General features: G+C 41.8%; 2 protein-coding genes across 3 annotated transcripts; one reads left to right on the plus strand and one right to left on the minus strand.

The window, feature by feature from the left end:
• Positions 1-884: 884 nt before the first annotated feature.
• Positions 885-7,596, minus strand: il20ra (interleukin 20 receptor, alpha). The gene is made up of 7 exons (XM_035144737.2): positions 7,273-7,596; positions 6,002-6,125; positions 5,519-5,727; positions 5,263-5,438; positions 4,911-5,052; positions 3,926-4,062; positions 885-3,724 (listed from the first exon to the last, which is right to left on the minus strand). The coding sequence occupies exons 1-7, from the start codon at positions 7,319-7,321 to the stop codon at positions 2,588-2,590; spliced, it is 1,974 nt and encodes a 657-aa protein (XP_035000628.1). The 5' UTR covers positions 7,322-7,596; the 3' UTR covers positions 885-2,587.
• Positions 7,597-8,857: 1,261 nt separating this feature from the next.
• med23 (mediator complex subunit 23) lies at positions 8,858-26,046 on the plus strand. Of its 2 annotated transcripts, XM_035144267.2 has the most exons (31): positions 8,858-9,052; positions 9,576-9,607; positions 9,797-9,884; positions 9,968-10,092; positions 10,879-10,990; positions 11,563-11,661; positions 11,788-11,889; positions 12,009-12,078; positions 12,194-12,306; positions 12,396-12,491; positions 13,289-13,306; positions 16,885-17,091; positions 17,642-17,785; positions 17,955-18,100; positions 18,272-18,517; positions 18,664-18,806; positions 19,675-19,849; positions 20,227-20,390; positions 20,478-20,602; positions 20,691-20,896; positions 21,231-21,411; positions 21,515-21,685; positions 21,836-22,052; positions 22,225-22,334; positions 22,846-22,972; positions 23,472-23,637; positions 23,767-23,839; positions 23,933-24,147; positions 24,251-24,371; positions 24,908-25,039; positions 25,518-26,046. In XM_035144267.2, the coding sequence occupies exons 1-31, from the start codon at positions 9,002-9,004 to the stop codon at positions 25,743-25,745; spliced, it is 4,203 nt and encodes a 1,400-aa protein (XP_035000158.1). In that variant the 5' UTR covers positions 8,858-9,001; the 3' UTR covers positions 25,746-26,046. The 2 variants fall into 2 exon arrangements, with proteins under 2 accessions (XP_035000158.1, XP_035000159.1); XM_035144268.2 differs by lacking the exon at positions 13,289-13,306.
• The last annotated feature ends 1,197 nt before the right edge of the window (positions 26,047-27,243 follow it).

The raw sequence follows: 27,243 nt of genomic DNA on the forward strand, positions 1-27,243 counted from the left end.
AAAAATATAATGTACTTTTCTGCTTTGTTCTCCTGAATTAACATTAAAAAAGTAGTTTTTCTGAAATGCTTTTCTGTTTTCAATTCTGCAATTTAGTTAAGTTAGTTTCTTTTAACATGAAGACTCTACCTAGAAAACATGATCTAGAAAATATGTTTTGTTTTAAATGTAATTACCACGCAGTGTATTAATAAGACAGTAGCTAATAATGTGACATATGTCCTTGTAACCCTATACGTGGATTACTGTTGATAATTTGAGTATAATACAATAAAAATATTGACTTTTCCATTGTCCTTGTTGTATATTGATGAAGTTTGGATCCCGTCTTTAAATAGCTACTGGCTGCCCTACACAGCTCACTGTACTGGAATTAGACAGAATGGGTGATCCACTGCATGTAGTGTCATGGGAGGGGAAAATAAAGTTTGAACTTTTACTTATTTTGCAAGACACTTCATGTAAGGAACCTTCGTGGCACTTGGTTTTGTCTCTAAATATGCGTTATACTGTATAAGGCTTCACATGATAAAAAATTCCAGGCTACATCACAATAATATAAGTAAGAAAAGGTTCTGAATTTGTTTATATAATGTTTATATCTATATACCAATAAAAAAAAAGACAATGACAGGAATTACTAGATAGTCACAGCATAAATAGTTCTACTTACCTATATCTTTACTTTTACAGCAAGTTCATGGTGACTCCCATTTGACCAGCAGATGTTGCTATTTATTCACTTGTTTCAAGCTTTTGAGGCTGGTGTCAGGAATACAAGTAAGTTCAGAACGGACATAGGGACATTTCCTTAATTTAAAAACTGTAGATTTATCCTGAGACAACACAAAAGCCATGAAACAAACCTTAAACCCACAACAAACCAGAGAAGATATAACAAGTTCACTTTATTATTATTTCTTTTGAATTTACAAAATACTTGTTGTACAAGATACAGAATTATGACAGAAAACATCCCTAATTGATTTCCCAGAGTAGAGCCATTTTAAGAAATGGTACAGATACGACTTAATGCACGGCATCAAACTAACCATCACATTGCAGATAACCTGTGTTGCCTCAGAATCCCCCCTTTCTGTCAACTGGCAGGTCACCACTCTACAAAGGAGGTTTTACACTACAAATATGTAACACAGACCATTGCTGAGTGGATGTGGTTCGAGTTCAGCGTCAATGTTTACAACATACTTCATGTATCAGCATGGAAGAGGAACAGCATTGAAGTGGCAGAAGCAAATAATGAAATCAGTAACGTGTCAATGTGAGAGCATCAAATATATCAAACTGAAAATCGACAAGTGATATAGTGATGCTATCAATATTCCTTCTGCAGATTATATGTTCAAAGAAGTAACAAAGGCTAATGTAGCAAACTAATATTGACTGAGCCTCCCTTTTTCCAGTACAGAAAATATCGTCACATGGTGTGGGTCAGGCAGCTTCATTATTCATATAAAACCTACATTAGATAAAAGTGCTATAAATCTGTTCTTCATCAATGTACATCAACACGATAATAACAGAGATAAAACTTCATCTTCCTCTGATCATCAGCATTTCCTTCAAAAAATAACAAAATACATAATAATATATTAATTCAGCCCAGTATACCACCAGCATGCAAACAAGGTGTTTCATCAAGAACGCTTTAGGTGCGTTACCTGAAACTAAACCAGCGACGGACTAATGCTGAACTATACTACTTCTTAGCAGTATTGTCAAGGTAAACCATGGTCACATAGAATAAGAATGTAAAACTAATAGAAAACACTTGAGTTTCTTCATAGGGTTGTTGTGCTCCAGGTATTTTGATGTTGGAGAAACATGACACCATCACCGAACAGTGGATTAGTGCTTTGCTTGGGTGAGATCTGACGCAGTGGTGATTGGACTGTGTATAAAGATGGCCCCTGCTGGCTGTCTGCAGTATATCAACCCCACCTCTTCCTTGTTAATGGATAGGATATGGGCCGAATTGAAAAGTCAAAGTGCACCTCAAATGAATTGTTCTCAAATGTGGTTTATGTCATTTTATGTAGTTCTTATCAAACTGATGTTTTTTTTCAAGCGCTTATTTTTATGTCAAGTTTGGTTTTAGATAAAAATGGGCTGAAAACCTTCTGATTGTCAGATTGAATCGCAACTGGTTGAGCATGTGACCTAAATACCTCTGTCCTCCAAGCGCTACGGCGCAGACTCTGGCTCTATTTTAGCTCATTTCTAATTTAACTTCATTTCCGGATAGTGGGAGGAAATGGCGACTGGTCTAGTAGATGATCAATTAAACAAATAAAGATACAAATAATAGTTTGCTCAAAATCGAGGGGATCACGGTGAGGTTACTTCATAAGTATTAAAAGTGTGACTTGTAAATCAATAAACTTTAGTTCATGATCATAACGCAGCAACATATAAAAGTTACTAATCAAAGTAAAAGTGATAGTTGATGGTTTTGCATTATGATATTTGCATGATTTATTTTTCTATCATATTAAATTTAACTGGATAAGTGCAGCAGAAGATGTTTTTTTTGTAACAACGGTGTAAATATAGTGATGAATATCATCTACTGATCCATTGAGATTACCAAGTTCCATTTGGACAAAACACCATCCACGCCGTCCGACCCTGATTCCCCACCTCGCTCCTTCTCTCTCAGCGCCTCCGCCGCTTCTTCGGACCCTTGTCTGACAAACACATTCTCCAACTTCAGCCCCCCCTTCGCTGCGTGCACCTCCTCTCCCCCCATCCGGTTCTCGCTCCCTTCCTCTGCCCACATAAACCCATCCAACACCATCTCTGGAAACACAAGTTTCCTAGTTTTAGGGTCCCAGTTAATACAAATATTTCCCTCCTCCTCCTCCTCCTCCTCCTCCACTATATTGTGAGCTGTAGCAACACTCAAGAAACCACATTCATTTGGTATGAAATCTGATTGGTCGGCGAGGGAAGTGGGCAAATTCTGGGACGAATAAGCAGAAAGAAGGGCCACTGTCTCACTCTTACTGGCTTCCTCTGCAGCTCCATCTATCTTTCCATCAGTTCTCACTCTGGCTTTTTCTTCCATCTTCCCGCCCATTTCTAACTTCATCCTTGTTTGTAGATTTAAACGATCGTGGAAGAGGCCGGTTTGTGGAGTTTTATTCACAACTGAACCTGGACACTCTCTGTCTCCGTAAGTTCCTTTCTGATCAGACAGTAAGGATCCCTGGATTTGTGACAGTGAAAGGGATTTTGACTGCGCCTGTACAAGTGTGCTCATCCCTGTCCGTGCATGTGTCTGCGAGTATGTCGGCACGTGTGTTTGTGAGAGGTTGGACTTAGCCTGAGGTGAGAAAACTCCAGCGGAGTGACCATCCTCAACTCTCCACTCTTTCTTATCACATTTCTGGCGTTCACCGATCAGATTATTCCCATCATCTCTGTCCTGCCACGGATCTCTTGCCTCCTCCTCTCCCCCGACATTGATTTGAGGAGTCGCTCCAACAAATGCATAGTCGGCCGAAAGAGCATCGTTCTCTGGTGGTGCTCTGGGCCCCTGAAGGGAGTAACCTGCTGGAGGATATGCTATCTTTTTCTTGTGGCATGCAAGATCTGATATGGCGCTGTCCATGTCTGACTCATATTTGATGACACTGATGATAATGAAGTTGGCATTCTCAGGAGGTAAAATCAGTGGGCGAGGGTGAAAAGATGATGTGTTCTGAAGGGTGACAGAGAAGTGACATGGCGTTCAAGAGATTGACCGAAACATTTACGAAATTAACATTGCAGTGCTGCTGTGGGTGATGAAAGGTTAAAAAAATCCAAGTTGACAAGTTTCCATAACAACAAGAACAATTGTAGTTCACTTTTCAGAATGTGTGAGCGTGTTTCTGTTATCACGTGTGTGTTCTTGCATTACCAGTGTATTTGGTTTCTTCTGTCCTTTCCCCATCAGGTAGTTATGAAGGAAGTAACCAACCACCATTAGCGCACAAAGGCACAGAGATGGAACAGCGATACCCCAAACCAGGCTCAGCAGATGGAAAGTCACGGGGTCTGGAGGGAGACAGGAAGCAGGAACATGTCACACATATACATGCATACATGTGTGTAAATATAGGAAAGATTATATGAACAGCTTCTAAACCACATCAGGACTCACTGTGGCAAGTGTACAATTCACTATTTTCTAACTGTAGACAATTTTTCTTGATTGACATTTTGGAATTGTCCAAGGGTGCTCTGAGAGAGGACACCCCTGCGAATGCTAATGTCCTGTCTCTCCACGCCAAAGCAGTGTTTCTCAATAACCATTCTAGACTGAGGCGGCCCACCTTATTCTAATTTATCCTGCCACAGTGTTATGCACCAAAACGTTTTTTGGCACTTACATAATTACATAGGAGATCTCTAACTTGGTGTATGCTCTGTTGCTGCATTGTTAAGCTGTGCTCGCTCGCACGCCTGCTCTATCGTCCGTAAAGGTTTTACCATCCACGACAGTCAGGCCTCATAGTTTCAGCTGCAGAATCTGCTGTGCATGAGAGCGATGTGCACCAACACTATCGCCATAGATTGAATTAACTATCATGGAAACGTGGCAGAGAAAGTGAAAAAAAGTTCCTCTCATTTATTTGGGTGTGGACTAAAACTGAATCAGACCAGATCCTTCCACCAAATATCGTGATGATCTGTCCAGTAGTTTTTGTGTAATCCTGCTCTCCTGTAAACTATCAAACAAACAAAATGAAAACACGACCTCCTCGGCGAGATACCAACACAATTTAGGAACAATCATCGATGCCTCATTCTCTTCTGTATCGTGTTCCGTCACATTCCTTTCAACCAGTCAAACAGAGAGAATCATATTCCCTTTGTCTCACTCTCAAGAAATGAGGTCGTACCTGGAGGCGTGGTGATGCAGTGCCAGGCCGAGGACTCGCACTGCATCGGTATGGAGACCAATCTTGTCTTGGCAGAGAAGCAGTACTCCGTTTGGTGCTTCACTTGATGTTTGAACAGACGAGACAGCACTGGGAAATAATGCTACAAATATACACACACACACACACACACACACACACACACACACACACACACACACACACACACACACACACACACACACACACACACACACACACACACACACACACACACACACACAGGTTAGTACATAACTGGTTCAAGAACTTTTGGGACTGCTTGATTTGACACCCTGTCCATGCCAGGAGGGTGGGAGAAGATTTTACTCACTGTCTGGCCGTGATGGCCATTGCGGATGGAGAGGTTGTAAGTCATGTGGGGGTATATTGTTGCCATGGAAATCACTGGTGTGTGGTTGTTAGGTTGATATCTCATTGGTCCTTTCAGAGCGATGATGGCGTTATTGCCCTCTGTTTCCACAGAAACCATCGGAGGACCCAGACTAGCTGCATGGACAGACAAATATATTTAATTTGGGTACATTTCAAATATTCAAACAAACGGTTTGAACAATGTTTTGACTCACTGTCCAACTTTGGATCAAATCTCCTCAGGGTCATGGTCCATTTGGAAGATGCTCTCCTGCCCACAACTCGGACTCTGGCGTAGTATCCTTGCTCCTGATCCCACGTCTCATTGCTCAGGTCACACCAGCTCCGCGCTATGTCCGTACACTGCCACACACCCCTCCAGTTCACCCGTCTTCCTTTACTTCCCTCCACGCTGTCCCCGTAGCTGGGAGAGACATATGCCCACACAGATACAGAGAATGACTGCACGAGCTGGGATAATCACAGCCAGCTAGTTCAATGTAGCCTCGAGCGAGGAACTTGAGGTTATATGGGCTGTTTGTTCAGTCAGATTACTCTTTTCTTTTTTGTCTGCCCCTATCTCTTTTCATGGCTTCTTTTTGTCTGTAAAGTCTCTCGAGACTTGCAGAAGAAAGCCTCCACAAAAACTTTGTTTTCTGCTTTATCCAGGTGAAGTCAAATGTAGCGTGTGAACTTACATGGCATACTGCACTGTGAAGAGTGTGTCCTCTGATGTGCTGTTTCCTGGAGACCAGTGCAGAACATTCCTGAGATTCACTGAGGAGAAGACGACGTTAACGGGGCTGGGAGGAGAGGAGGACACTGAGGAGGAACAGATGGGAGGATTGAGAAAGAGAGATAAGAGGCATACGATTAATATGAGCTCATGTTTGTCAATAGAATGTTATCACAAAAACACTTGATAAAACCTCATAAAAACTTTTGGCCCAACACACAGATCATAGAAGAATCTGTTGTGCTTTGATACTTTAAGCTAAATATCAAAGATCCACAATGGACAGTTTGCCACCACAAAATCTAAACAAATTAAATAAACAAGTTCTCTATAAACAAAACATAACAAAAAGAGAACCAGAGTACATTAAACTTTGTTTCTAGGGGACACACTGATTGTTTGGTGTTTTTTAAGTTACAGACCTCTGACAATTGTGTGCATATTTGCTGTTTTCACTATTTATAATTACTTAATATGTATAAATGAAAAATGTATTATAGCGCCATAAAATTGGGCTCAGCGGACACCCTGAAAATAATTTGTTTGTATCTTTGCAAAATGTAGAAAGTGAAAGCTTTAGTTATCGAACAGTTTGTATTGTGATGACCTACTAAATTAGTATAAACGTCATAAAACTTATTGGACAAGAGATAAAATAGATGATTGTGATTTTAACTTGTGCATAAAATCAGATCGTTAAATCTGATCTGCTCCCGTTTCTGATTTGACTCTCAAACTTGTCATGCTTTAATGAATCTGTACCACTTCATGTCATGTTTTGGGTTTTTTTATCGGCCGTGATGTTTTAACCATGAGTTTGTTATACAGTTAGTTAGATGGTATGCATTATGCACGTGAATTATCCATAGATATTTGTATTTATTTTCTAAGCTTGTTATGAAGTTCACTATGTGCTTGAACAAGGAAACATTTTCAGAATATATTCAATGATGTGTGACTTTGGTCAAAACAATAGAGCTAACAATAAACCTTACTGAATCAAGAATTATTTAGAACCACCCCTGCATTCTGAGTTTCCAATTATTAAACTATGTGGTGTTAATGTACATGACTTTTTAGCTCAAGGTTGTTTTAGACCAGCCTAGACAAACCCACCCTACTGTGACACGTGTATAATGTAAGTTGTTGGAATGGGGCTAGGCCTTAGGTCCCCAATAAGTAAGCAATAAAAGAATAGGTTACCAAAGGCAACAGTGACTCTTGTGTCCATACCTGTGAAGTCCAGAGTCCCCAGGTAGAGAAGAAACAACAGTGTCCACATTATCGGTCCAAGGAGAGGTCAACATGTTCAGCACACCGTCCTTATGGTCCTATAGCCCTGGTGTTTCCTTCTTCACACGACGACAGGGAGTTAGTTTAGACGAAAGTTTGATGGACAAGAAGTCCAACCAAGACAAGAGGAAATAAATAAAGGTGCAGGTTAAAGTCAAAGTGGTTGGATGACTGTGAGCAGCCAAGCCTTGAATAATTCACTGTTAAACTACGCAACCACCGCAACAGGTTTCCATGAATGAGGAAGAAATGTGATCCCACCTGTTTGTGCTCAGTGTGTGTGCTCAGTGTGCGTGTATGTGTGTGTGTGTGTGTGTGCGTGTGTGTGTGTGTGTGTGTGTGTGTGTCAGAGAGAGGGGGCTTACTTGATCAATAACAGAAACAACAACTCCTCCCTCTTGCCAACCAGAGTGAGGTTAACACGGGTGAAAGAATCAGATCCTTCCACTTTCAAAATGTAAAAACTCAGCATTAAAAGTGAAGAATTTCCACTTTATATCACTAGCTATTCAATAGCTAGTTAAGGTGGAACTATAGCCTCTTTCATATAAACTATGCCTTCCATAACTTTGGTTTATGTCATCTTTTGATAAAGGTGCAATAGGATTTTGTCATTGATCACATGTTTTGAATATATATGAAATATTTGAAATATGTTTTATTTCCAATCCCTGTGCATTTACTGTATTTCTTTATTGGGATTCTATTATTTCAAGAGATGTCAGTGTTAACTTGCTGCTTGGTCTCCTGCAGTAAATAAATGACTTTGTTTACTTATATATTTGTACCTATATATTTTATAACAATCATTTTTCTTACGTACAAATAGATAAATCAATGAAGAGCAAAATCACAAAAACTGCTGATTGTAGTACAACAACATTTACATGTCTTACTAAATACATGGTAGTGTAAGTACTGCTGTAAGTACAGGTATAAAATAACCAAACAGAGTAAATATAGGGACTTTACATTTAATTTATACAAGTGTATATATAGTTTTTATAGAATACTTGGCTTATAATTTTATGTTTTTTACGTTGACATTTTTTGTGACCAAATCTTTTATTACTATAATAATAATAAGAATTTATCCATTTTAAATTGTTTGCATTAACGTGTAATGCAATGTGTGGCCGTAGACACTGGATTCACAAAAAACATCTTGCATTTGTCAACATATGAAAACTAGTTCACATCTTAATAACAAATCATTTCAATATTAGAATCCACCTTAAAAGACATGAGGGGACCAAGTAGAAAACAGGGAGCGACAATAAAATATGACATTTTCAGATTATAGCGATACCTAGTGGTCAACATGTGGCGGTGCTTGCAATTTCACAACTGGGTCAAACTTTAGATTTTTAAAAAGACGTTCAATTGAAAACTATATGATGATATATTTAATCTGTATTAACATTATAAGTATTAATATTTAACATAACTACAGGGTTACACATAATGATCGTCTGACGAAGCGGAACTGAGTAGTTTCTGGCCTTGTTGTCTCTCCGGATTGTTTTTGCTGTTGCACACGTCACGGCGCATTCATCCTGGTGCCTGTTAGCCTTTAGCTGGTCCAGAGGATTCAACCGGACAATTTACCCGGTCATTTGTGTAATGGTTCGCTAAAACAAAAAGGATATTTGCTCGTTCGGACGCAAACATGGCGCTGTCGATGGAGACGCAGCTCCAGAGCATCTTTGAAGATGTTGTGGTAACGTGCACGTTCATGAGCGGGTTGTAAAGCGAGCTAGTTGTTAGCATCTCATTCAGCGTTAGCCCCAATTGACGTATGATGAGTTTGCTAATAAATAATTCAAACAATAAGTCATTTCCAGCGCTTGTTTTTGTACAGTTACGTTTTCCAGCTAGCTTAAACTGTAACAGCCGGAACTATAACGTGTTCATCATTCACGTTGGGCTGATATTTCAAAAACAATGGAGGCTCCAAACTCTTACAATTAGCACCTGACTTCAACTTCTTATCATTCAGTCATTGCACATTTCGTAACTGCAAACATAAATCCACCTTCCTAATAAACGAGACAATAATCTCTGCAAATATATCAGTTGTGTTGCAGCAGGTTCTGACACCTGATGTGTGTGTGCATGCTCCACTGATCTGATAGTGCAGCATGTTGTATCATGAGGTTATTGTTTTCAGAAAGAAAGATGGAGAGGGCTCCAAAGACTCATGCATAATATTTTCTCTCCCGTTTTCTTTCTTCTCCCCTCAGAAAACTGAGATGATCGAAGAGGCCTTTGCTGGGTAAGATGACTCCTGATCTGCTCTCATCATTTAGTTTACATAGGGGTTTTGACTTGTGGAAGAAGAAGGGATGATGTTAGTCTGTTATCCTGAATGAAATGTACAAAAATGCACGTGTATAGTGCATTTTATTGTTTCTTCACTTCTATAACATAAACATATTATAATAAGAACTGTGTTGTGGTTAAGGATGTGTATGGACTCTCCAGAGGATGAGAGGACTAAACTGATCAGTTGTCTTGGAGCCTTCAGACAATACTGGGGAACACTCCCACAGGTCAGTGCACGCTCACACACACACACAAACACACACGCACACATTTATAGATTAGATGATTGAATAATTTTGTCTCTCTGCAGGAGTCTCATGAACAGTGTGTACAGTGGATAGTGCGGTTTATTCACAGCCAGCACAGCCCCAAAAGAATCTCCTTCCTCTATGACTGTCTTGCAATGGCTGTGGAGACCAGCCTCTTAACACCAAGGTACAGACACACTTACAAATGCATACAGATATATGTCTTTATACAGTCTTGGGCTATACATATCTTGAGTCTAGTATTATCCAGTTGATCTGTTTTTTATTTACTGAAATGTTTACTTAGGCCACAGTATCACTGTCAACTTTTAACTTTAGATATATTCCAAACAAATCAGTGATGCCATTGGTTTATGATAATTTCAAAAAAGAATTTGTTTTAATAACTGAAGTATTAACATTTGTCCTGAGAGATCAGAAAACAAGTCTGAATGTGTCTCCTGTGACCACTTGTGATCGGATCTCACTTCCCTGCTCTATATGCACATAATCACATACCTAAATATGTTTTCACCCGATCTGAGAACACAGATGTATCTGATGGCGATGTGTTTGTGTTTGGCCGAGCGACAGAGAAGGAGAAAGAGAGGAGTTAGGAGGGACTAACTGAATGAATGTGCAGTTCGGTCTACTATGAAGAAAGATTTGACCTGTTTGGGTAAAATTGTGCAATGATCAGTGTTGATATTGGGGCAGCGACCAAATGCATATTAAGCCTATGGACACTGGGAAGCGCTAAAATACATTCGATTAATTGTGAAACTGTCGTGGGTCAGAGGACGTCAGCTGAAAAGCAGGTCCTTCATATTCATGCAGGTAGGTCCAGGACACGTTTGCGTTCATGCAGCTGATGCCAGATCTGAACGGGTTCATTGTGTGTTGGACCTTTTTTCGTTAACCTCTTCCATCTTTCCTAATCCTCCAACTAATGAATCTCCTCGTCTGTCTCTAGGATGGTGTGTGTCGCTCTGATTAGCTCAGAAAGTTTGGAGTGGGAGAGGACTCAGTTGTGGGCGTTAACTTTCAAACTAATCCGCAAGATCATCGGCGGGGTGGACTACAAGGTCTCTGACACACACATGCACACGCACACACACACACATACACAAGCAGAGTTTAGACAAGTCATCATCAGCAAGCTCAGTGATGACGTCCTTTAATAAAATGTTCCTTTTGTAATCTCTGCATTATTCTTTTTATTATGACGTGTTTATTATGACATTATTACAACATCAGTCTCATCACTTGTTTTCTGTGTGTAGCTGTAGTGAATGTTCCTCCTGAAATCATATGCCGATGTCAACTGGAGGTCATACTCCCGGTTTTACAACTCACGCGCCAGATACAATAGAGTTTATTGACTCTATTTGGAGACTGTTGTTGACACAGAGATTGTGCCTCCAGCTGGAAATTCCAATCTATGTCAAACATGTTCTAAGTGTTTTAAGGTGTAATGAATTAATCGCAAACGTCCTTGATGTAAACCAATGTTTCTTGAGACTCAGTGGCTTTTATCCAGCATCTTGAAAAATGCAAATTTTCTCTTTGGATGTTATGCTTTCCAAACAGACAGCTGCAAAAATTGAAGTCTTAAATCTCTGAATATGTTATAATCCAAGGTGTTTGTGGGTTTCAGGGTGTTCGCGACCTGCTGAAAACGTTTCTGGAAAAAATTCAAACAATTCCAACTACTGTCAGCTCAGCTATAGTCCAGCAGCTCCTGGCTGCCAGAGAGGTACCCGTCATTCCATCTTTTACTTTTTAACATATAATTCATTGTAATTTTTTTTTTTTAATGACTCATTGGAATAGTTTTCTGTAAGCAGGCCACCTACATCACTTTAATGTTTTATTCTTTAAGGTAGTAGAGTATATCCTGGACAGAAACGCCTGCCTCCTGCCAGCCTACTTTTCTATAACAGAAATCAGAAAACTGTATCCAGAGGGACAGCTCTCTCACTGGGTAAGTGTGTGTTTCTTGTTGGTTGTGTGCAAGTGTGCAGCTACATATGTGTGTAACTAACGCTCTTATTTCATCGTCTGTCCATACCTTCTTTTTCTCTCTGTGTGTCTCATTTGTAGCTACTTGGCAGTCTGATATCAGACTTTGTGGACAGTTTCAGACCCACTGCCAGAATCAACTCCATCTGTGGTACGAGACACAGCAAGCTTACAAAATACCTGTTAACAACTATAAAGACACACAAATGTAGATTTAGGCTGCTTCACTTCACTTTCTGTTGATGTGTGAATGTGTGTGCCCACAGGACGATGCAGCCTGTTGCCAGTAGTGAATAATAGTGGAGCCATCTGTAACTCCTGGAAATTAGACCCCACTACTCTTTGCTTCCCACTTAAAGGCATGCTGCCTTTTGACAAGGTAACATCTGTTCATTCACACACACACCACACACCTACACACATCCTCAGAAAAAAGTTATTTGTATTTATGTTTTCTTTTTATTCTAGGACCTGTTTGAGCCCCAGACAGGCTTGCTGCGTTATGTGCTAGAACAGCCGTACTCAAGAGAGATGGTGTGCAACATGTTAGGACTCAACAAACAGGTAAAACAACCTCCCTCCCCATTACACTTTTGCTTTCACAGTACCAGGCACTCCTCCTTTTATCGTGTCCTGTCCGTTTCACTTTCTTCATAGACTCGACCCTTTCTTTTGTTTGCAGTCCCACACTCTCTCTGCTCCTCCTCTTCCTCTTGTTCCGCTCTGTTTTCATTCGTCTCCTCATATCTGCTCCTTGTCCCTTTTTTTTTTCTCCCTTTCTCATCCTGTTCATACCTTAGTTTGTCGTCCTCGTTATTCTGCAGTTTCTGTCTATACCCACGTCTGTTCTTCACGTCTTTCCTCTTTTTCCTATTTACTCCCCTGAACACCTCCCATCCCTTGTTGCCCTGGTAACACAGCTACTGTTTACAAGACTATATGTAAAGCAAGCCAATGCTTGAGCCATATGCACTGGTGTTAGTTTGCCCTGTTTGGTTCATGCAGTCTCAACTCAGCTCATCTCACTGTGCGCAGCCATCGTTTGAACAGCTACTGTTTTACAGAAAGTCTGTTGCTAACACAAAACAATAATCAATACAGTAAATTTACTTTTTCTTTATATTTTAACCCTGAACAAATAACCCAGAATCCACTTTGCATGTTTGAATCAGCTGAGTTGACACCAGCCATGCTGACAGTAAACAACCTAGCTCCTTAGTCACCACTTTTCTCTCTGTCTCTCCTTTTTTTCTCTCCCTTCTCCGTCTCTTCCTCCTTCTGTCTTTGTTTCTCTCTCTCTCTCTCTTTTGTCCTCTGGTTGTGTGTTGTCTTTGTCTGTCTCTCTGCCATGCGCTCTCTAGACTCTGAACATTGCCCAGGTATGTCGTTGTTCCTCTTCCAGGTCACCTGACCTGCCAACTAACCTGCCCATTGGACGCTTAGCTTAGCTTTAGAGGCACACAGATCATGGCCTAGAAATGGGAAAGTTGATCAAACAAAAGAAAAAAGAAAAGACATTCTTAAATGGAGTAAAAGGAGAAATGCCAACAGAGCTTGAAATGTCACAGCAGGGCTTTGATATACTGATATACTGAGTATGAACACAAATAGACAGGCAGGTTGATAGTGTATGATAGACAGGTTGCAACAGGTACAGTGTTGACCATACACACTGTTAATGGATAGATTTATAAGGTTAATAAGGAGTAGGGTGACTTCGGGTAATCTGGGACATTTTTTGCAATTTTGACTTCTGCGACTTATTCTGATATCTGTTATACCTTAGATCAACATATAAAGACAACAATAAAGAATCTAGCTGCCTGATGATGACTGAGGAAGCTCTGGGCTGCTGATTATGTTGATCTAGTCTCAGTTTATTTAGTCCCAGCTGTTGTTCACAGTCTGTGGTTCCATCTGATAATCTGACAGCATTACCCACATTAAACCCTTCTGTTGACATTTCAAGTCCTGCTGCACTGCATGTATGGATGTAGTCTGGTCCGTGCCTGTTGTTAGCCAGGTCCTCTCACGTCTGACCTCATGCTGCTGCTCTATGTTGCAGTGACCTGGGCAAAAACTCTTGGTATTGACTTGGGCTGCAATATCATGTAATCGCGTCTTGAAAATCAAGAGACTTCTAGCTACATGGCAAAGATCCTGACAGACTACCACATGACAAACTTAAACAACTATAGTGCAAAAGCTAGCCAACAGTAGCACAGAGATTGTGCACCACTTACAGTCAAAATGATCAGAAAGCTTACAGGTAAATTTATTATCATCAAATTATTAATATTTTAATGAAAGCTGGTTGGGTTTTACAATGCAGTGAACTATAATGAGATTCATTAATAATCTGCACTGCGAGTCTGTGGATCTTCTACTTTTTGACTTCCAGTCTAAACTATCTTTTAATGCTTTGTTGTTGCAATACAGTCGATTGCAAACCTAATTACTTCAGTTACTTCAGTTCTGTTGTTTTCAGTGTTTTGCCCAGGTCCTCTGGTGAGTGATTCTGATTGGCTGTCTGACTCGATGAGTGAACTCTGACTTGTGTTGCATGATGTTCACTGGTTAATGATGCGCATTAATGAAAGACGACAAAGGGTTGTTTGGGCTTTTTTTGCTTGTTTGTTTTCAGTTTGTACCTCAACAATTGTTTCGAGGGAGACTTTTTTTTTTGTCTCAAAAGCTCCTTATATAGTAATAAATAAGATAAAATAATGACACAAATGCCAATGAAAAGTAATCAAACTCCAGTTTATTAACCAGGAATATTTGTCTCAAATATTGTGGCCATAGACTGTTTGAAAAGATGGATGACGCATTTATATCCTGCATACGAACCCTACCAAAAACTTGGATTCTATAGAAAGATCAACACACAGTCTACCGACAGTCTGTGGTCACAATTGTTTACTGAAATTGCAGACTTTTGATTTATTATCATTATTACTATTATTTTAAATATCCTGGTATAATCCAAAATGCAATCCCACATAATCTGTGGTTCATCAATTGCCACCTGACCAGACACTCTAATCTCAAGTCTTACATTGATGATTTGGGCTGTGAAATTTTTAAGCACAGAGTCAGACATTGACTGTTCATGGCAGACACACAGCGTTTTTATCAGTTTTACAATCAGTCAACATGCAGTGATTACAAATGGTGGCGTATTGATGCATATTGATCTATTGTGGAAAAGTTATATTGTATTTATCATAGATGCGCTGATGTGTTTTATGGTTTGTTTGGGACTAGAATAAATAGAGGACATCCTCCCAAATGAGGCTGCCAGTGGTTGGGATGTTGGTAGGTGATAGGTGAGATTATTGACCAGCCACTGGTAGGGTTTACTGTTGGTAGGACACTGGGGTTTGGAAGTAACTAGGTAAGGTGTTTGGTTGATTTCTTTTGTTGATGTGGACCCCTCTCTATTTCTCTCCGTCTCTCTCCTGCCTTCCCTCTCTTTCTGTGTGAGTGTGTGTGTGTGTGTGTGTGTGTGTGTGTGTGTGTGTGTGTGTGTGTGTGTGTGTGTGTGTGTGTGTGTGTGTGTGTGTGTGTGTGTGTGTGTGTGTGTGTGTGTGTGTGTGTGTGTGTGTGGGTGGGGGGCAGGAGATGAGCAGTGACACCCTCACCACTCCTCTTCTTCCTTCCAATCGCACCAGCTCCCCACCTTCTCAAACCCGTTAGCCTGCATGCAGGAATGTGTTGCACTGTTTGGTTTGGTGTTTGGTTCTGTGCCGTGCCGTTCCGTGCTGTGCTGTTCAGTCCCTTTGCTGTGTGTCCCAGTAATATGAAGACAGCCTCTGTTGAGTCCTGCAGTGCAGAGGTCCTCACTCCTGCTCTGTCAATACTGGGGGAAGTTAGAGTTTCTTTATTCAATTCAACAATTGAGGTGCATAATGCTGCAATAGATAAAACCATGTCTACCCAGTCTTCCACATACCAACTAAAGCCCACGTGGGAGAATGTACTCAACCCCACTGTACTACAATGCCATGAGGCTTTAATATCTCATAATTAATCTGCCATCCCCTCACTATCTACCTCCCCTGTCTCCAGCCATTCAATCCCCTCCACTCTTTACTTTTCCTCCTGTCTTTCACTGAAGGTCTCAGTTATAAATCTGGCTCAGATAAACCAAACATCAGCAGTTCTTCCGCATATGGAAAACTACACGATGACCCCAGAAAAACATGTTGTACTTCTTCAAGACTTCAGCTGTGCTCAGTTTTACTTACATCAGTGATACAACATATCAACACTGTTTATTTATGATCCATCTTTAAGTCAGCCAGTTAATTTTCAACTGCGGTCTTTGGGTGAAATGATCTAAAATCAGTTCATCTTCTAGCAATGTCCAAGTTAACTCACATAAACTATGAGTTTAATGTTGATCAGCAGCTGAAACTTGAGTTTCAAATGTCATAACTATCCACAAACAACAGAACAGTCGCTTGTGATTGGTTCTCTAGTTCTATATAAGACCTAGAGTAAAATTACTGCAACCTCTTGGGTGCACTGGAGCTGTAGCTGTAGCATAACTCATTCTCTGACATAGTAACACCACAGGCACATTACAAGAAGATCTGGAGGTAAAGGTAAATGTGAAAGCAAGGTCACAGGAGGATTATCCAGCTGACAGGAGCAGGAGGGAGATGCAGTCCAGCATGCAAGGGATGGGAGGGTTTAATGTGTCAAAATCTGCTGCTTGGAGAAAATAAAGTGCTGTGTTGTGTGGTGAAGTATATTGATGATAACCATCCTCTCTTCCTCCCCCATCTTTCTTTCTTCTGCCCTCCTTTTCCCTCTGTCTTTTCATGTTTCCTCCCCCCCTCTTTCTTGTCTTGGACGTTGTTCTTTTCTATTCTCTATTTAACTCCATCTGTCTCCTCTCCTGCCCACTGTTTTTCTTCATCCCTTAACACTCCCCTCCTCCCCCTGCCAGCATAAGCAGCGTTGCCCGGTGCTCGAGGAGCAGCTGGTGGACCTGGTTGTGTACGCCATGGAGCGCTCCGAGACCGAGGAACACTTTGACGCCGACATCGGAGGAACCAGCCAGCTGCTGTGGCAGCACCTCTCCTCCCAGCTCATCTTCTTTGTGCTGTTTCAGTTTGCAAGCTTCCCGCACATGGTGCTGTCGTTACATCAGAAGGTGAGGGAGGAGATAGGAATGGAGAAGTTTGCAGGCAGCTCAGTTTATAGTTTGCACCAGTCACACACATACAACCCATGTAAAGTCAACACTGAATAAGCTCTCCAGCCCCATAAACTTCTGGGAAATGTTGATAAATACTAAATGAAGCCCACTCTCTGTAGGAGGTACACCACACCATAGTTCTTCTGTTACTGATGGATTTATTCATCTCAACTCCTGTCGACATCACAGTCATTCAATCCACAGTCAAACTATTTAAATACTTGACAATGCACATAATAAACACGCAGATAAATATGCATGACAAAACACACAACTCATAAACATACCTTGCTGGCTGCACACAACCGAGAGAGAACAAGTCCAAAGGGAACTAAAACATATCCAATAATGGCATAAGTGAAATTTATGGCAGCTAAAGAAGCAGAATATTTCAGGCAAAAACGTGGAATAGTATTTGAAATTGCATATTTTATTAATATAAATGCTTATGAAACATTTTTGGGGGTTTTCCGTATTTCTTTGACTCGCTCCTTTCCTCCTGCAGCTTGCAGGCAGAGGTCTTATTAAAGGGAGAGATCACCTGATGTGGGTCTTGCTACAGTTCATATCAGGAAGTATTCAGAAGAATGCCTTGGCTGACTTCCTGCCCGTCATGAAGTTGTTTGACCTGCTTTACCCAGAAAAAGAGGTACACGTCTACCAAGAAGTTCTTTTGATTCAATTCAAATATAAATGTACAATTTATACGATTGTTTTAAAAAATGTATAGTGCTGTCAAAAGCTGTTATTGGCACTCGTATAGTCGAAGTAGTAGTGTGATCTTTTCTCTTATCAGCGTATGTTTTCTCCCTCCTCAGTGCATCCCAGTTCCTGACATTAACAAGCCACAGTCGACTCATTCCTTTGCCATGACCTGCATCTGGATCCACCTCAACCGCAAAGCTCAGAATGACAACTCCAAACTGCAGATACCCATCCCCCACTCTCTGAAACTACACCATGAGTATGTATCTTTAAAGTGCTCTGCCCTCAGTATCTTTATCACTGTGCTCTACCATGAGTGTGTGCTGTACCACAAATGTACCCAATCATTATTGCAATAAAACCCAAACTAACAATGACACTTCATCCCGACCGGCTGTGTAACGTCTGTGTAATCGCTCTTTTCTGTTAGGTTTCTCCAGCAGTCTCTGCGTAACAAGACTTTGGGCATGTCCGACTATAAGATCGCCCTGCTGTGTAACGCCTACAGCACCAACTCCGATTGCTTCACTCTACCGATGGGCGTCCTAGTGGAGACCATCTATGGAAACGGATCTATGAAGATCAACCTGCCCGGCACCAACTGCACAGCATCAGGATCTGTCACACCGCTGCCCATGAACCTGCTGGATTCACTCACAGTGCACGCAAAAATGAGGTAGGAAAAAATGTCTAGAAAGTACTGAAGTAGTAAAACACTGATTAGAAAGACGCTGGATTTAGGTTGAAGCTTCTCTGATTGTTTCATAAACATATTTCACTTCTCCATCGCCTCTTTTTGAGTCTGAGTGTCGCTGTCTCCAGTCTGATCCACAGCATCGCCACACGGGTGATAAAGTTGGCTCATGCCAAATCCATACTTGCCTTGGCCCCTGCACTGGTGGAGACATACAGCAGACTTCTGGTCTATATGGAGATCGAGTCATTGGGCATCAAAGGGTTCATCAGTGAGTACATTTCAATTCACTCTGACGAGAAGTCGTTCTCATCAGATACAGAAATCACCCACTACTTGTATTTAACTATCAGTGTTCAGAGCTTATACATAGTGATGGGTAGTTTTAAGATTTGAATGGTACAACTACTACACTGCTACTTATCAATACTGCTCATAGACACAGTATTTTATTTACTATTGTTATCGGTTCTTATTTGTATTGCTGTAAGAAAACAAATATTATTTTCTCATGTCCTCTTTATCAAACCACTACCATAGACTGCGATGTGATAATTGAATGCAAAAATTTAAAAACGTTACTATTTTGATCAAATCAATATGATTGACTTTTACCCCCCATAATGGGATTCATGAGTTATACCGCAGCCAGCCACCAGGTAGCGATCAACACCCTCTCAGGGATCAGTCACGTTGTCCATCCTCATATACAGTGAATGGGTCAAACTGATAGTGAGCGCCCTCTGCTGGATCACAAGGCAGACTACCTCAAATGATCTGATACGCTTTTAGAATGTATATCTTGAATTTGAACAGTTAATTATACTTAAAAGCAGGGTCTGTGTGCGAGTGTGACTTGAGAAATGGCAGCATGTTAAAGTCTGATATCCCATAATTGCACAATAGTCTCTTGTGTACATGAGGATGATTGACAAAAAAAGAATAGACATCCATCTTAATGCGTCAACTGTAAGTTCAGAATTTGTTGATCATGTCCAGCGTGTCCCAACCCAGTTTGTCTTCAGTCAGTACTGCTGTGAACAGCCTGTCTCAGAACATTTATATTCAACATCGATTTGTGTCTTCGGGGGGGAGCAGACATGAGCCGAATAACGTGACTCTCTCTCTCGTCTGCTCAGGCCAGTTGTTGCCCAACGTGTTCAAGTGTCACGCGTGGGGAATCCTTCACACTCTGCTGGAGATGTTCAGCTACAGGATGCACCACATCCAGCCGCACTACCGAGTCCAGCTGCTGAGTCATCTGCACAGTCTGGCTGCCGTACCCCAGACCAACCAGAATCAACTGCATCTATGGTAATGTGCACACACACATTCTTATATATGCAACATACTTACTTAGACTGAGTGAATAACTGTTGATCTAATGTCACCTCTGAAACCCAAAAATAAATGTTTTCTCTAACAGCTAAAATAGGTTTTGGACTGGGATGTGAATTTTATTTCCTCAAGATTCCTGAAACATTGGCATATATCTCCTTTAAGATTTTGCTGTTTTTCAGCTTCTAATATTTCCCTGTCGTCCAATTACAAATAACACTTACATTAGGAATGAATTGATGCAACACCTCCAGTAAATTACATGTGAAAATGGTTAAAAAAGACAGAAGAAAAGAAAGGTTGATAGTGTCTCTACTTGTCTTATCTCCCTGTTTTTATGCCTCTGTCTTTAGTGTTGAGAGCACAGCGCTGCGGCTGATCACGGCGTTGGGAAGCTCAGAGGTACAGCCCCAGTTCACACGCTTCCTGAATGACCCGAAGACGGTTTTGTCGGCCGAGTCGGAGGAACTGAACCGAGCCCTGATCCTCACCTTGGCCAGAGCCACACACGTCACTGGTAGCGCTCACTCTCGATGTTTTTCTCTGGATGTTTCTTTTCCTAAAGTGTCTCTGGACTTGTCTTACATTTTGTGTCTGTATGTAGATTTTTTCACAGGGTCCGACTCCATCCATGGCACGTGGTGTAAAGATATTCTCCAGACCATCATGACCTTCACGCCTCATAACTGGGCCTCACACACTCTGTCCTGCTTCCCGGCTCCACTACAGGTGGAGAATATGTTCACTTGGGCATTAATGAAACTCAAACTAATTTATTTTTCCCCAAATGAAACTTAATCCTGTCTCTTCCCTTTAGGCGTTCTTCAAGCAGAACAACGTGCCTCAGGAATCTCGTTTCAACCTGAAGAAGAACGTGGAAGAGGAGTACAGGAAGTGGAAATCCATGGCCAACGAGAACGACATCATTACTCACTTCTCCATGCAGGGCTCGCCCCCGCTCTTCCTCTGTCTGCTGTGGAAGATGCTGTTGGAGACGGACCACATAAACCAGATAGGCTTCAGGTGGGCTGTCACTATTTTGTGTCACACCTCTGGTTCCTGTGATAAGACCCAGCAGATACATATTTACTCAACATATACGTATTGTGTACAGTCCCTACAGTGTTTTATTTCTTCACAACATTGAACACCAGTGAAAGTAATGAGGGTTGGTACTGATCATAACTGCATTTGTTAATGATGCATCTCACTACTGATGTTTGAGGCATTTTTAATTTCACACTAATTGGCATGGGGGGGGGGGGTTCCCGACACGACATCTGTATCTAATCGATCGGATACAGATGTTGTGCCGTGGGATGATGGCATGACGGTAGCCTGACTTTGTGTCCCTCAGGGTCTTGGAGCGAATTGGGGCTCGGGCGCTCGTGGCTCACGTGCGCACGTTTGCGGACTTCCTCGTCTACGAGTTCTCGACCTCAGCCGGCGGACAGCAGCTCAACAAGTGCATCGAAATACTCAATGACATGGTCTGGAAATACAACATCGTCACACTGGACAGACTCATTCTGTGTTTGGTGAGAACACACACGTTAATTGGTACAATACAGACATATAAGATACCTGAATTTCCTGTGAATATGACAAGATCTGTGTGTCGTTCTGCTCTTCTCCTTCCAGGCGATGCGTAGCCACGAGGGCAACGAGGCTCAGGTCTGCTATTTCATAATCCAGCTGCTGCTGCTGAAGCCCAACGACTTCAGGAACCGAGTCAACGATTTTGTCAAAGAGAACGCTCCCGAGCACTGGCTGCAGAGCGACTGGCACAACAAACACATGACCTACCACAAGGTAGGCACGTTACAAAAATCTCACTCTTAGACAAGGTGAAATTGAATGTTACAAAAAGACAGCAAGGACAAATCTTATTTAAAAAAACTAAAATAAACATGTAATGTTATTATAGCTCAATTAAAAACGTATTTGTTGTTTTCCTACCAGAAATACCCAGAGAAGTTGTACTTTGAGGGCCTTGCAGACCAAGTAAACCCCCCCATGCAGCTCCAGCCTCAGTACCTGCCGATCTACTTTGGCAACGTGTGTCTGCGCTTCCTGCCCGTCTTTGACATCGTTATCCACCGCTTCCTGGAGCTTCTTCCCGTCTCCAAGTCTCTGGAAACGCTGCTGGACCATCTGGGAGGACTGTACAAGTTCCATGGTGAGTAAAGGCTGTCAACAAATGAAAAAGCTAAGTAGTACAGTTGATTTTGTTCAAGAAAAGAGCAGTAGCATAAATACATGGATAAAACATGACAAAAGGAAGAAGGGCCATCTCCTGGGATTTTTTTTTTTTTTTAAGTCTTTATGTGTACTGTTGTGTTTGTGTGCAGACCGCCCTGTTACCTACCTGTATAACACACTTCACTACTACGAGCGACACCTGAGAGACCGAACCAACCTGAAGAGAAAACTGGTGCACGCCATCATGTCTTCACTGAAGGTATGTGGAGGGAACTGGGGATGAAACGGCTCCTGGTTTCAATGAAAACCACAGTAAAAGACCCCAAGGGTCATATTACCATTTCAAATTTACATGAAACTGTTAGCAACAGTCTCCCAGACACAGCGTGCTAAGTGGGTTTGTTTCACATCAATGAAAACATGACAGCGATGGCGCCTCCTGAGGACTGAGTCTGAGAGGTGGTTGTATGTTGGTTCTATAAGAGCTGAAAGTCACCATGTGTGCAGAATATGCAGAAAGAAAATCAATTTGAAAGGGGGCAACACTTAGACGGTTAATGATCAAGAACTTGAACTCTGACTGTTTATGCACACTTTAAAAAGAATACAGTTATAAGATCTATCACAGTATTTTTAGTCACTTATCCTGATATAGATTTTTCATACTGTTTCATCTATAGAGGGAAGTCACACACATTATTTTACATGTTAAATAATTCTTATTAATTGTTATCAGCAGCAGTTTTTTCACTAGTGTGATGTTTTCACAGGACAACCGGACTCCAGGTTGGTGCCTGAGTGAAACCTATCTGAAGTTCGGCATGAACCCCAGAGAGGACAACGTGTGGATCCCGGATGACACCTACTACTGCAAGCTGATTGGACGCCTGGTGGATAATATCCTTGATTAATCTCGTCCTATTAGGAGATGACAACATCACCCTGATGCTAGTTAGACTGTGGATCACCGACCCGGGTTTTGCAAAAACAAATTGGATCGGTCACGTTGGCTGGGCTGATTTTATTTTTATTTTCTTAGGTTTATTTATTACATTTTTCTTACACACTTCACATGTCAGGGACAAAGTAACAGTTTAGGTTGTGTTTGGACATAAAAAACAAAATGACTGTTGGCCTTGGGTTACTTTTCTCACAGTTCGCACTCTACTTCTGGCAAACAGGTAATCACAGGCCTCTGAGGTACCTGAATAATATATTTAAATGACTGCTGATATGTCTCCTCTCCCTCAGTGCCTCTTTGTTTTAATTTGAGACAGTAATTGTTTGTGCAACTGCAGTTACTTTAATCTAAGCTCATCCAGAGAAGAGGCCTGTAATTAAAACAGTGTCGCTGCTAAACCTCGTTGCCTTTCAACTGCCCTTAACTCCTTCTCACCCATGGCGGGAAAGTCACCGGGTCCTTTCCCTAACTGCGACTGGAGGTTCAACGAGTTCCCCAACCCCGCAGCCCACGCTCTGCACGTCACCTGCGTGGAGCTGATGGCGTTGGCCGTGCCGGGAAAAGAGGTCGGCAACGCTCTGCTCAACGTTGTGTTGAAGAGGTATGATTGGCATTTTTAAACAGGTGACATCTCTTGAGTGTTAGTGCGTCAGGCAATGGTAAATATTATTGTCAGCATTGTCATCCCTGAATTGTTCATGACAGTGTCTGTTCTTCTTTTACCTTTTAGCCAACCCCTGGTTCCAAGAGAGAGCATCACAGCCTGGATGAACGCCATTGGACTGGTGATCACTGCACTTCCTGTAAGAAACTCTCACAAAGATCTTCACCGTCATTTACGGTTTGATGAAGTCACACTGAGTTTGTTCACCGTGACCTCTGCTCTCCCATCTCAGGAGCCGTACTGGATCGTTCTCCACGACCGCATCGTGTCCGTGATCAGCTCCCCATGTCTGACAACAGAGACCGAGTGGGCGGGTTATCCCTTCGCCCTGCTGGACTTCACGGCCTGCCACCAGAGCTACAGCGAGATGAACTGTAGCTATGTGCTCGCGTTGGCGCACGCCGTGTGGCACCACTCATCCATCGGACAGTTGTCTCTGATTCCCAAGTAAGGAAGTTTTCCTCGGCCTCAGGCTGGTTGCTTAGTTGCTCTTACTCTCAATGTTTCATTTATGATTGTCGTATCATTATTAACTTGTGTGTGTGTTTAGATTCCTGTCAGAGACTCTGAAACCCGTCGTCCAGACTGAGTTCCAGTTACTGTACGTGTATCACCTGGTGGGTCCGTTCCTGCAGCGCTTCCAGCAGGAGAGGACACGATGCATGTTGGAGGTACACACACACACACACTTTGACTGAATATGACTGAATAAGTATAAAGCTGCTTTCAGACATGCACTGAAGCTCCGGACGGCCCACTAATTAAAACTCAGCAGAATGTAAGAACACAGCAGGATTCACAGCGAGCGAGTGGGTGTGTTAATGACGTAACTAACACGTGACAGGCGCAGAAAGGAAAAAAGAAAACAAATATCTCTGGAAGACACAGACGAAGATGTCTAGAGAGTTTGTGGTGATAAGAGCCGATCACGTCCTGCCCCTGGCTGCTGCGACACCTGAACGCAACAGAGGTTTGTTGTGAATGTGTCTTAGCGAGGAATCTCCTGCTGCGTTCTCCATATGTGAAAGGTAAACTCCGGAGAAAGTCCAGACCCAAATTGTGCGGACATCCTCACGAATTCATGACTGAAAATGTGCTTCGTAATGTTTCCTTTTTTCTTGCGTTTTAAGGCATTGTCTCAGTTTTGTCCTTCGACATGGAGATATTTGTTTTTCTCTTTTTAAACGTGTCCCTGTGCATGTTTCAGATCGGCGTGGCCTTCTATGAGATGCTCCAGGCCGTCGACCAACATTGCCAACATCTCAGCTACATGGACCCAATCTGTGACTTCCTCTACCACATTAAATACATGTACACTGGAGACAGTGTGAAAGAGCAGGTGAGGTTCTTACTTTGACACGTTGTCATTAACGCTTCGGCACTGAACTGTAGACGGGGATGAAAATAAGTGATACAAAAATACCAAAGATGACAAAGGGAGGTCCTCCTCACCCGGCTTTCAAGTAAGATGCCATCTGTGATCTCGCTCCTCAGGGGACTGCTTCCATTTTTCAATTTAGTTTGAATGTGTCACCCCCCCTGTGCAACAACACTGCTCCACACCAGTGTCCAGCTCTGACACCGAGCTAATTAGAGGAGATGAAGCAGTAGATTCTCTGTGTGCTTGGGGCTTAGGCTTTCTATAGATTTTACACATCATTAATTAAACGGACAAAGCCTCTATTGTGCACAGACTCAAACTATACGTGTATTTTTCTGGCCTTTGATCCAAAACCAGTGACGTTCTTTGAATGAATGTGATTGTCGTCATTATTTCCAATGTCACTGTCTGCCTGTCTGTGTCCATCTGTCTCTAGGTGGAGAAAATCATCATGACCCTGCGTCCGGCCATGAAGCTGCGACTGCGCTTCATCACGCACAGCAGCATCATCGAGACTGCATCGTCAGCTGCCGCTGCCGTCACCGCCGCCTCTTCCGCCCCCTCTTCCTCCTCCACCCCTCAGCCCCAGCCCTCCTCGCTCTCGTCGGCCTCCGTCGCCGTCCCCTCGCCCTCCTCCACGCAGCACACACACGCGCCCATGTAGGCACAAAGGACAGTTGCGATCAAGAACACGGATGGACACTCGTCGCAAATATTTTTTTGTTAGGAAGGATCACATTTGTATATTCAGGCGAGATCCATCCTATTTCCAAATACGCAGTGTAAAAGAAGCTGCCGCCCAGAAAACACTCGTAATGAATTCAGAGGTATTTAGATAATCCCCCCCGTCATGTTTTGGAGCCTCACAAGGAAACAGCAGCTCTTGTTATAATCATGGCACACTTTTTTATTTCATTTTTATATTGTATGTAATCTTATTACCTCATTAAAAAAACATTTTGGTATTCTGGTTTCTGCTTCTTTTGTACACCTCATGTGAAGTTTAGTAGTAAGTAAAGTTTTTTAGTAAAGCATCTTTTTCAGAGTGCAGCTATTGAAGTTAAACAATAATTTTGCACATGTAAAGAACAGGAACATTTTTTTGTTTCTTTTTGAAGTCGTCCACGATCACCTTTTGTTTTCAGTGAAAGGTCAACTAGTAAGCCCTGATCAGAAGGTACGTTATTTTATAAAGTACATTTCATACACAGAGGTGGATTCAAGGTGCTGTGCAGGGACATGGAGACAAAATTTAAAGAAATCGCAGTTTAAAACTAAGTTCAAGCTAAATAAATTCAATTAAAACGAGTAGAATAAAAGAGGGAAAAGAAATAAAAAGGATAAACCTGTGTGAACATTTTAAACTAAGTTGAAGGAGAAAAATGATACAAACAAACTAGATCACACTCAGGCAGGTCACGACCTTGATTGACCCAGTTTCTGAAAACACCGTACCATTAAAAATACAGTATAGCAACACTGCGCCCTGACATTTGCAGTTACCTCCTCTCAGTCATGCGTTTTATTTCCAAAGCCTAGAGAGAGACAGAGATAGAGAGACATAAGAGACCTTGTTGGCTTTATTAGGGTTTTCCTTTGTTGGCCAGAGGAATCACTCGAAACCATCTGAACAAATACTCGTTCCACTCAGAGAGGGGCCCGGCTTTTTGCCAAGAATACTTAGGATTTTGGCACCGAGTTGAATCTGGGATTGTTGCCATTTGACAATTGGCAATGAAAGGAAATGTGAGAGGAAGACTCGATTCCAAATCGTCTGGGTGCGTTTGTCGGGGCCAGCAAATCAAATTATAACGAAGGTGGAGCCTTCGGGTGTTTTCGCGAGCCGGAGCATTGTCGATGATCTATTGTTCTGACATTTAGAGTCAGGCTTCAGTTGTAAATGTTTGCTCAAGTAGCAGCAAGAATTCAAAGTGTTATCGTGAAGTTAAACTGAAAAGAACCTTAAGAGAGTCATCCATCATCCATCCATTTCTTATCTATACCGCCTTTCCTTTGAGGGTCCTGGGGGGAAGCTGAAGCCCTCCACAGTTTGGTTTTCGATATGTACATCAATATTTCCATCCCGTCCAAACACCGATTTTTGTTTAAATCACTTTTTGCATAATCCTGCTGACAAACAGACGGACAGGAGCGAAAAATAT

Source organism: Hippoglossus stenolepis, chromosome 20, assembly GCF_022539355.2.
Source record: "Hippoglossus stenolepis isolate QCI-W04-F060 chromosome 20, HSTE1.2, whole genome shotgun sequence".
Lineage (NCBI taxonomy): Eukaryota > Metazoa > Chordata > Actinopteri > Pleuronectiformes > Pleuronectidae > Hippoglossus > Hippoglossus stenolepis.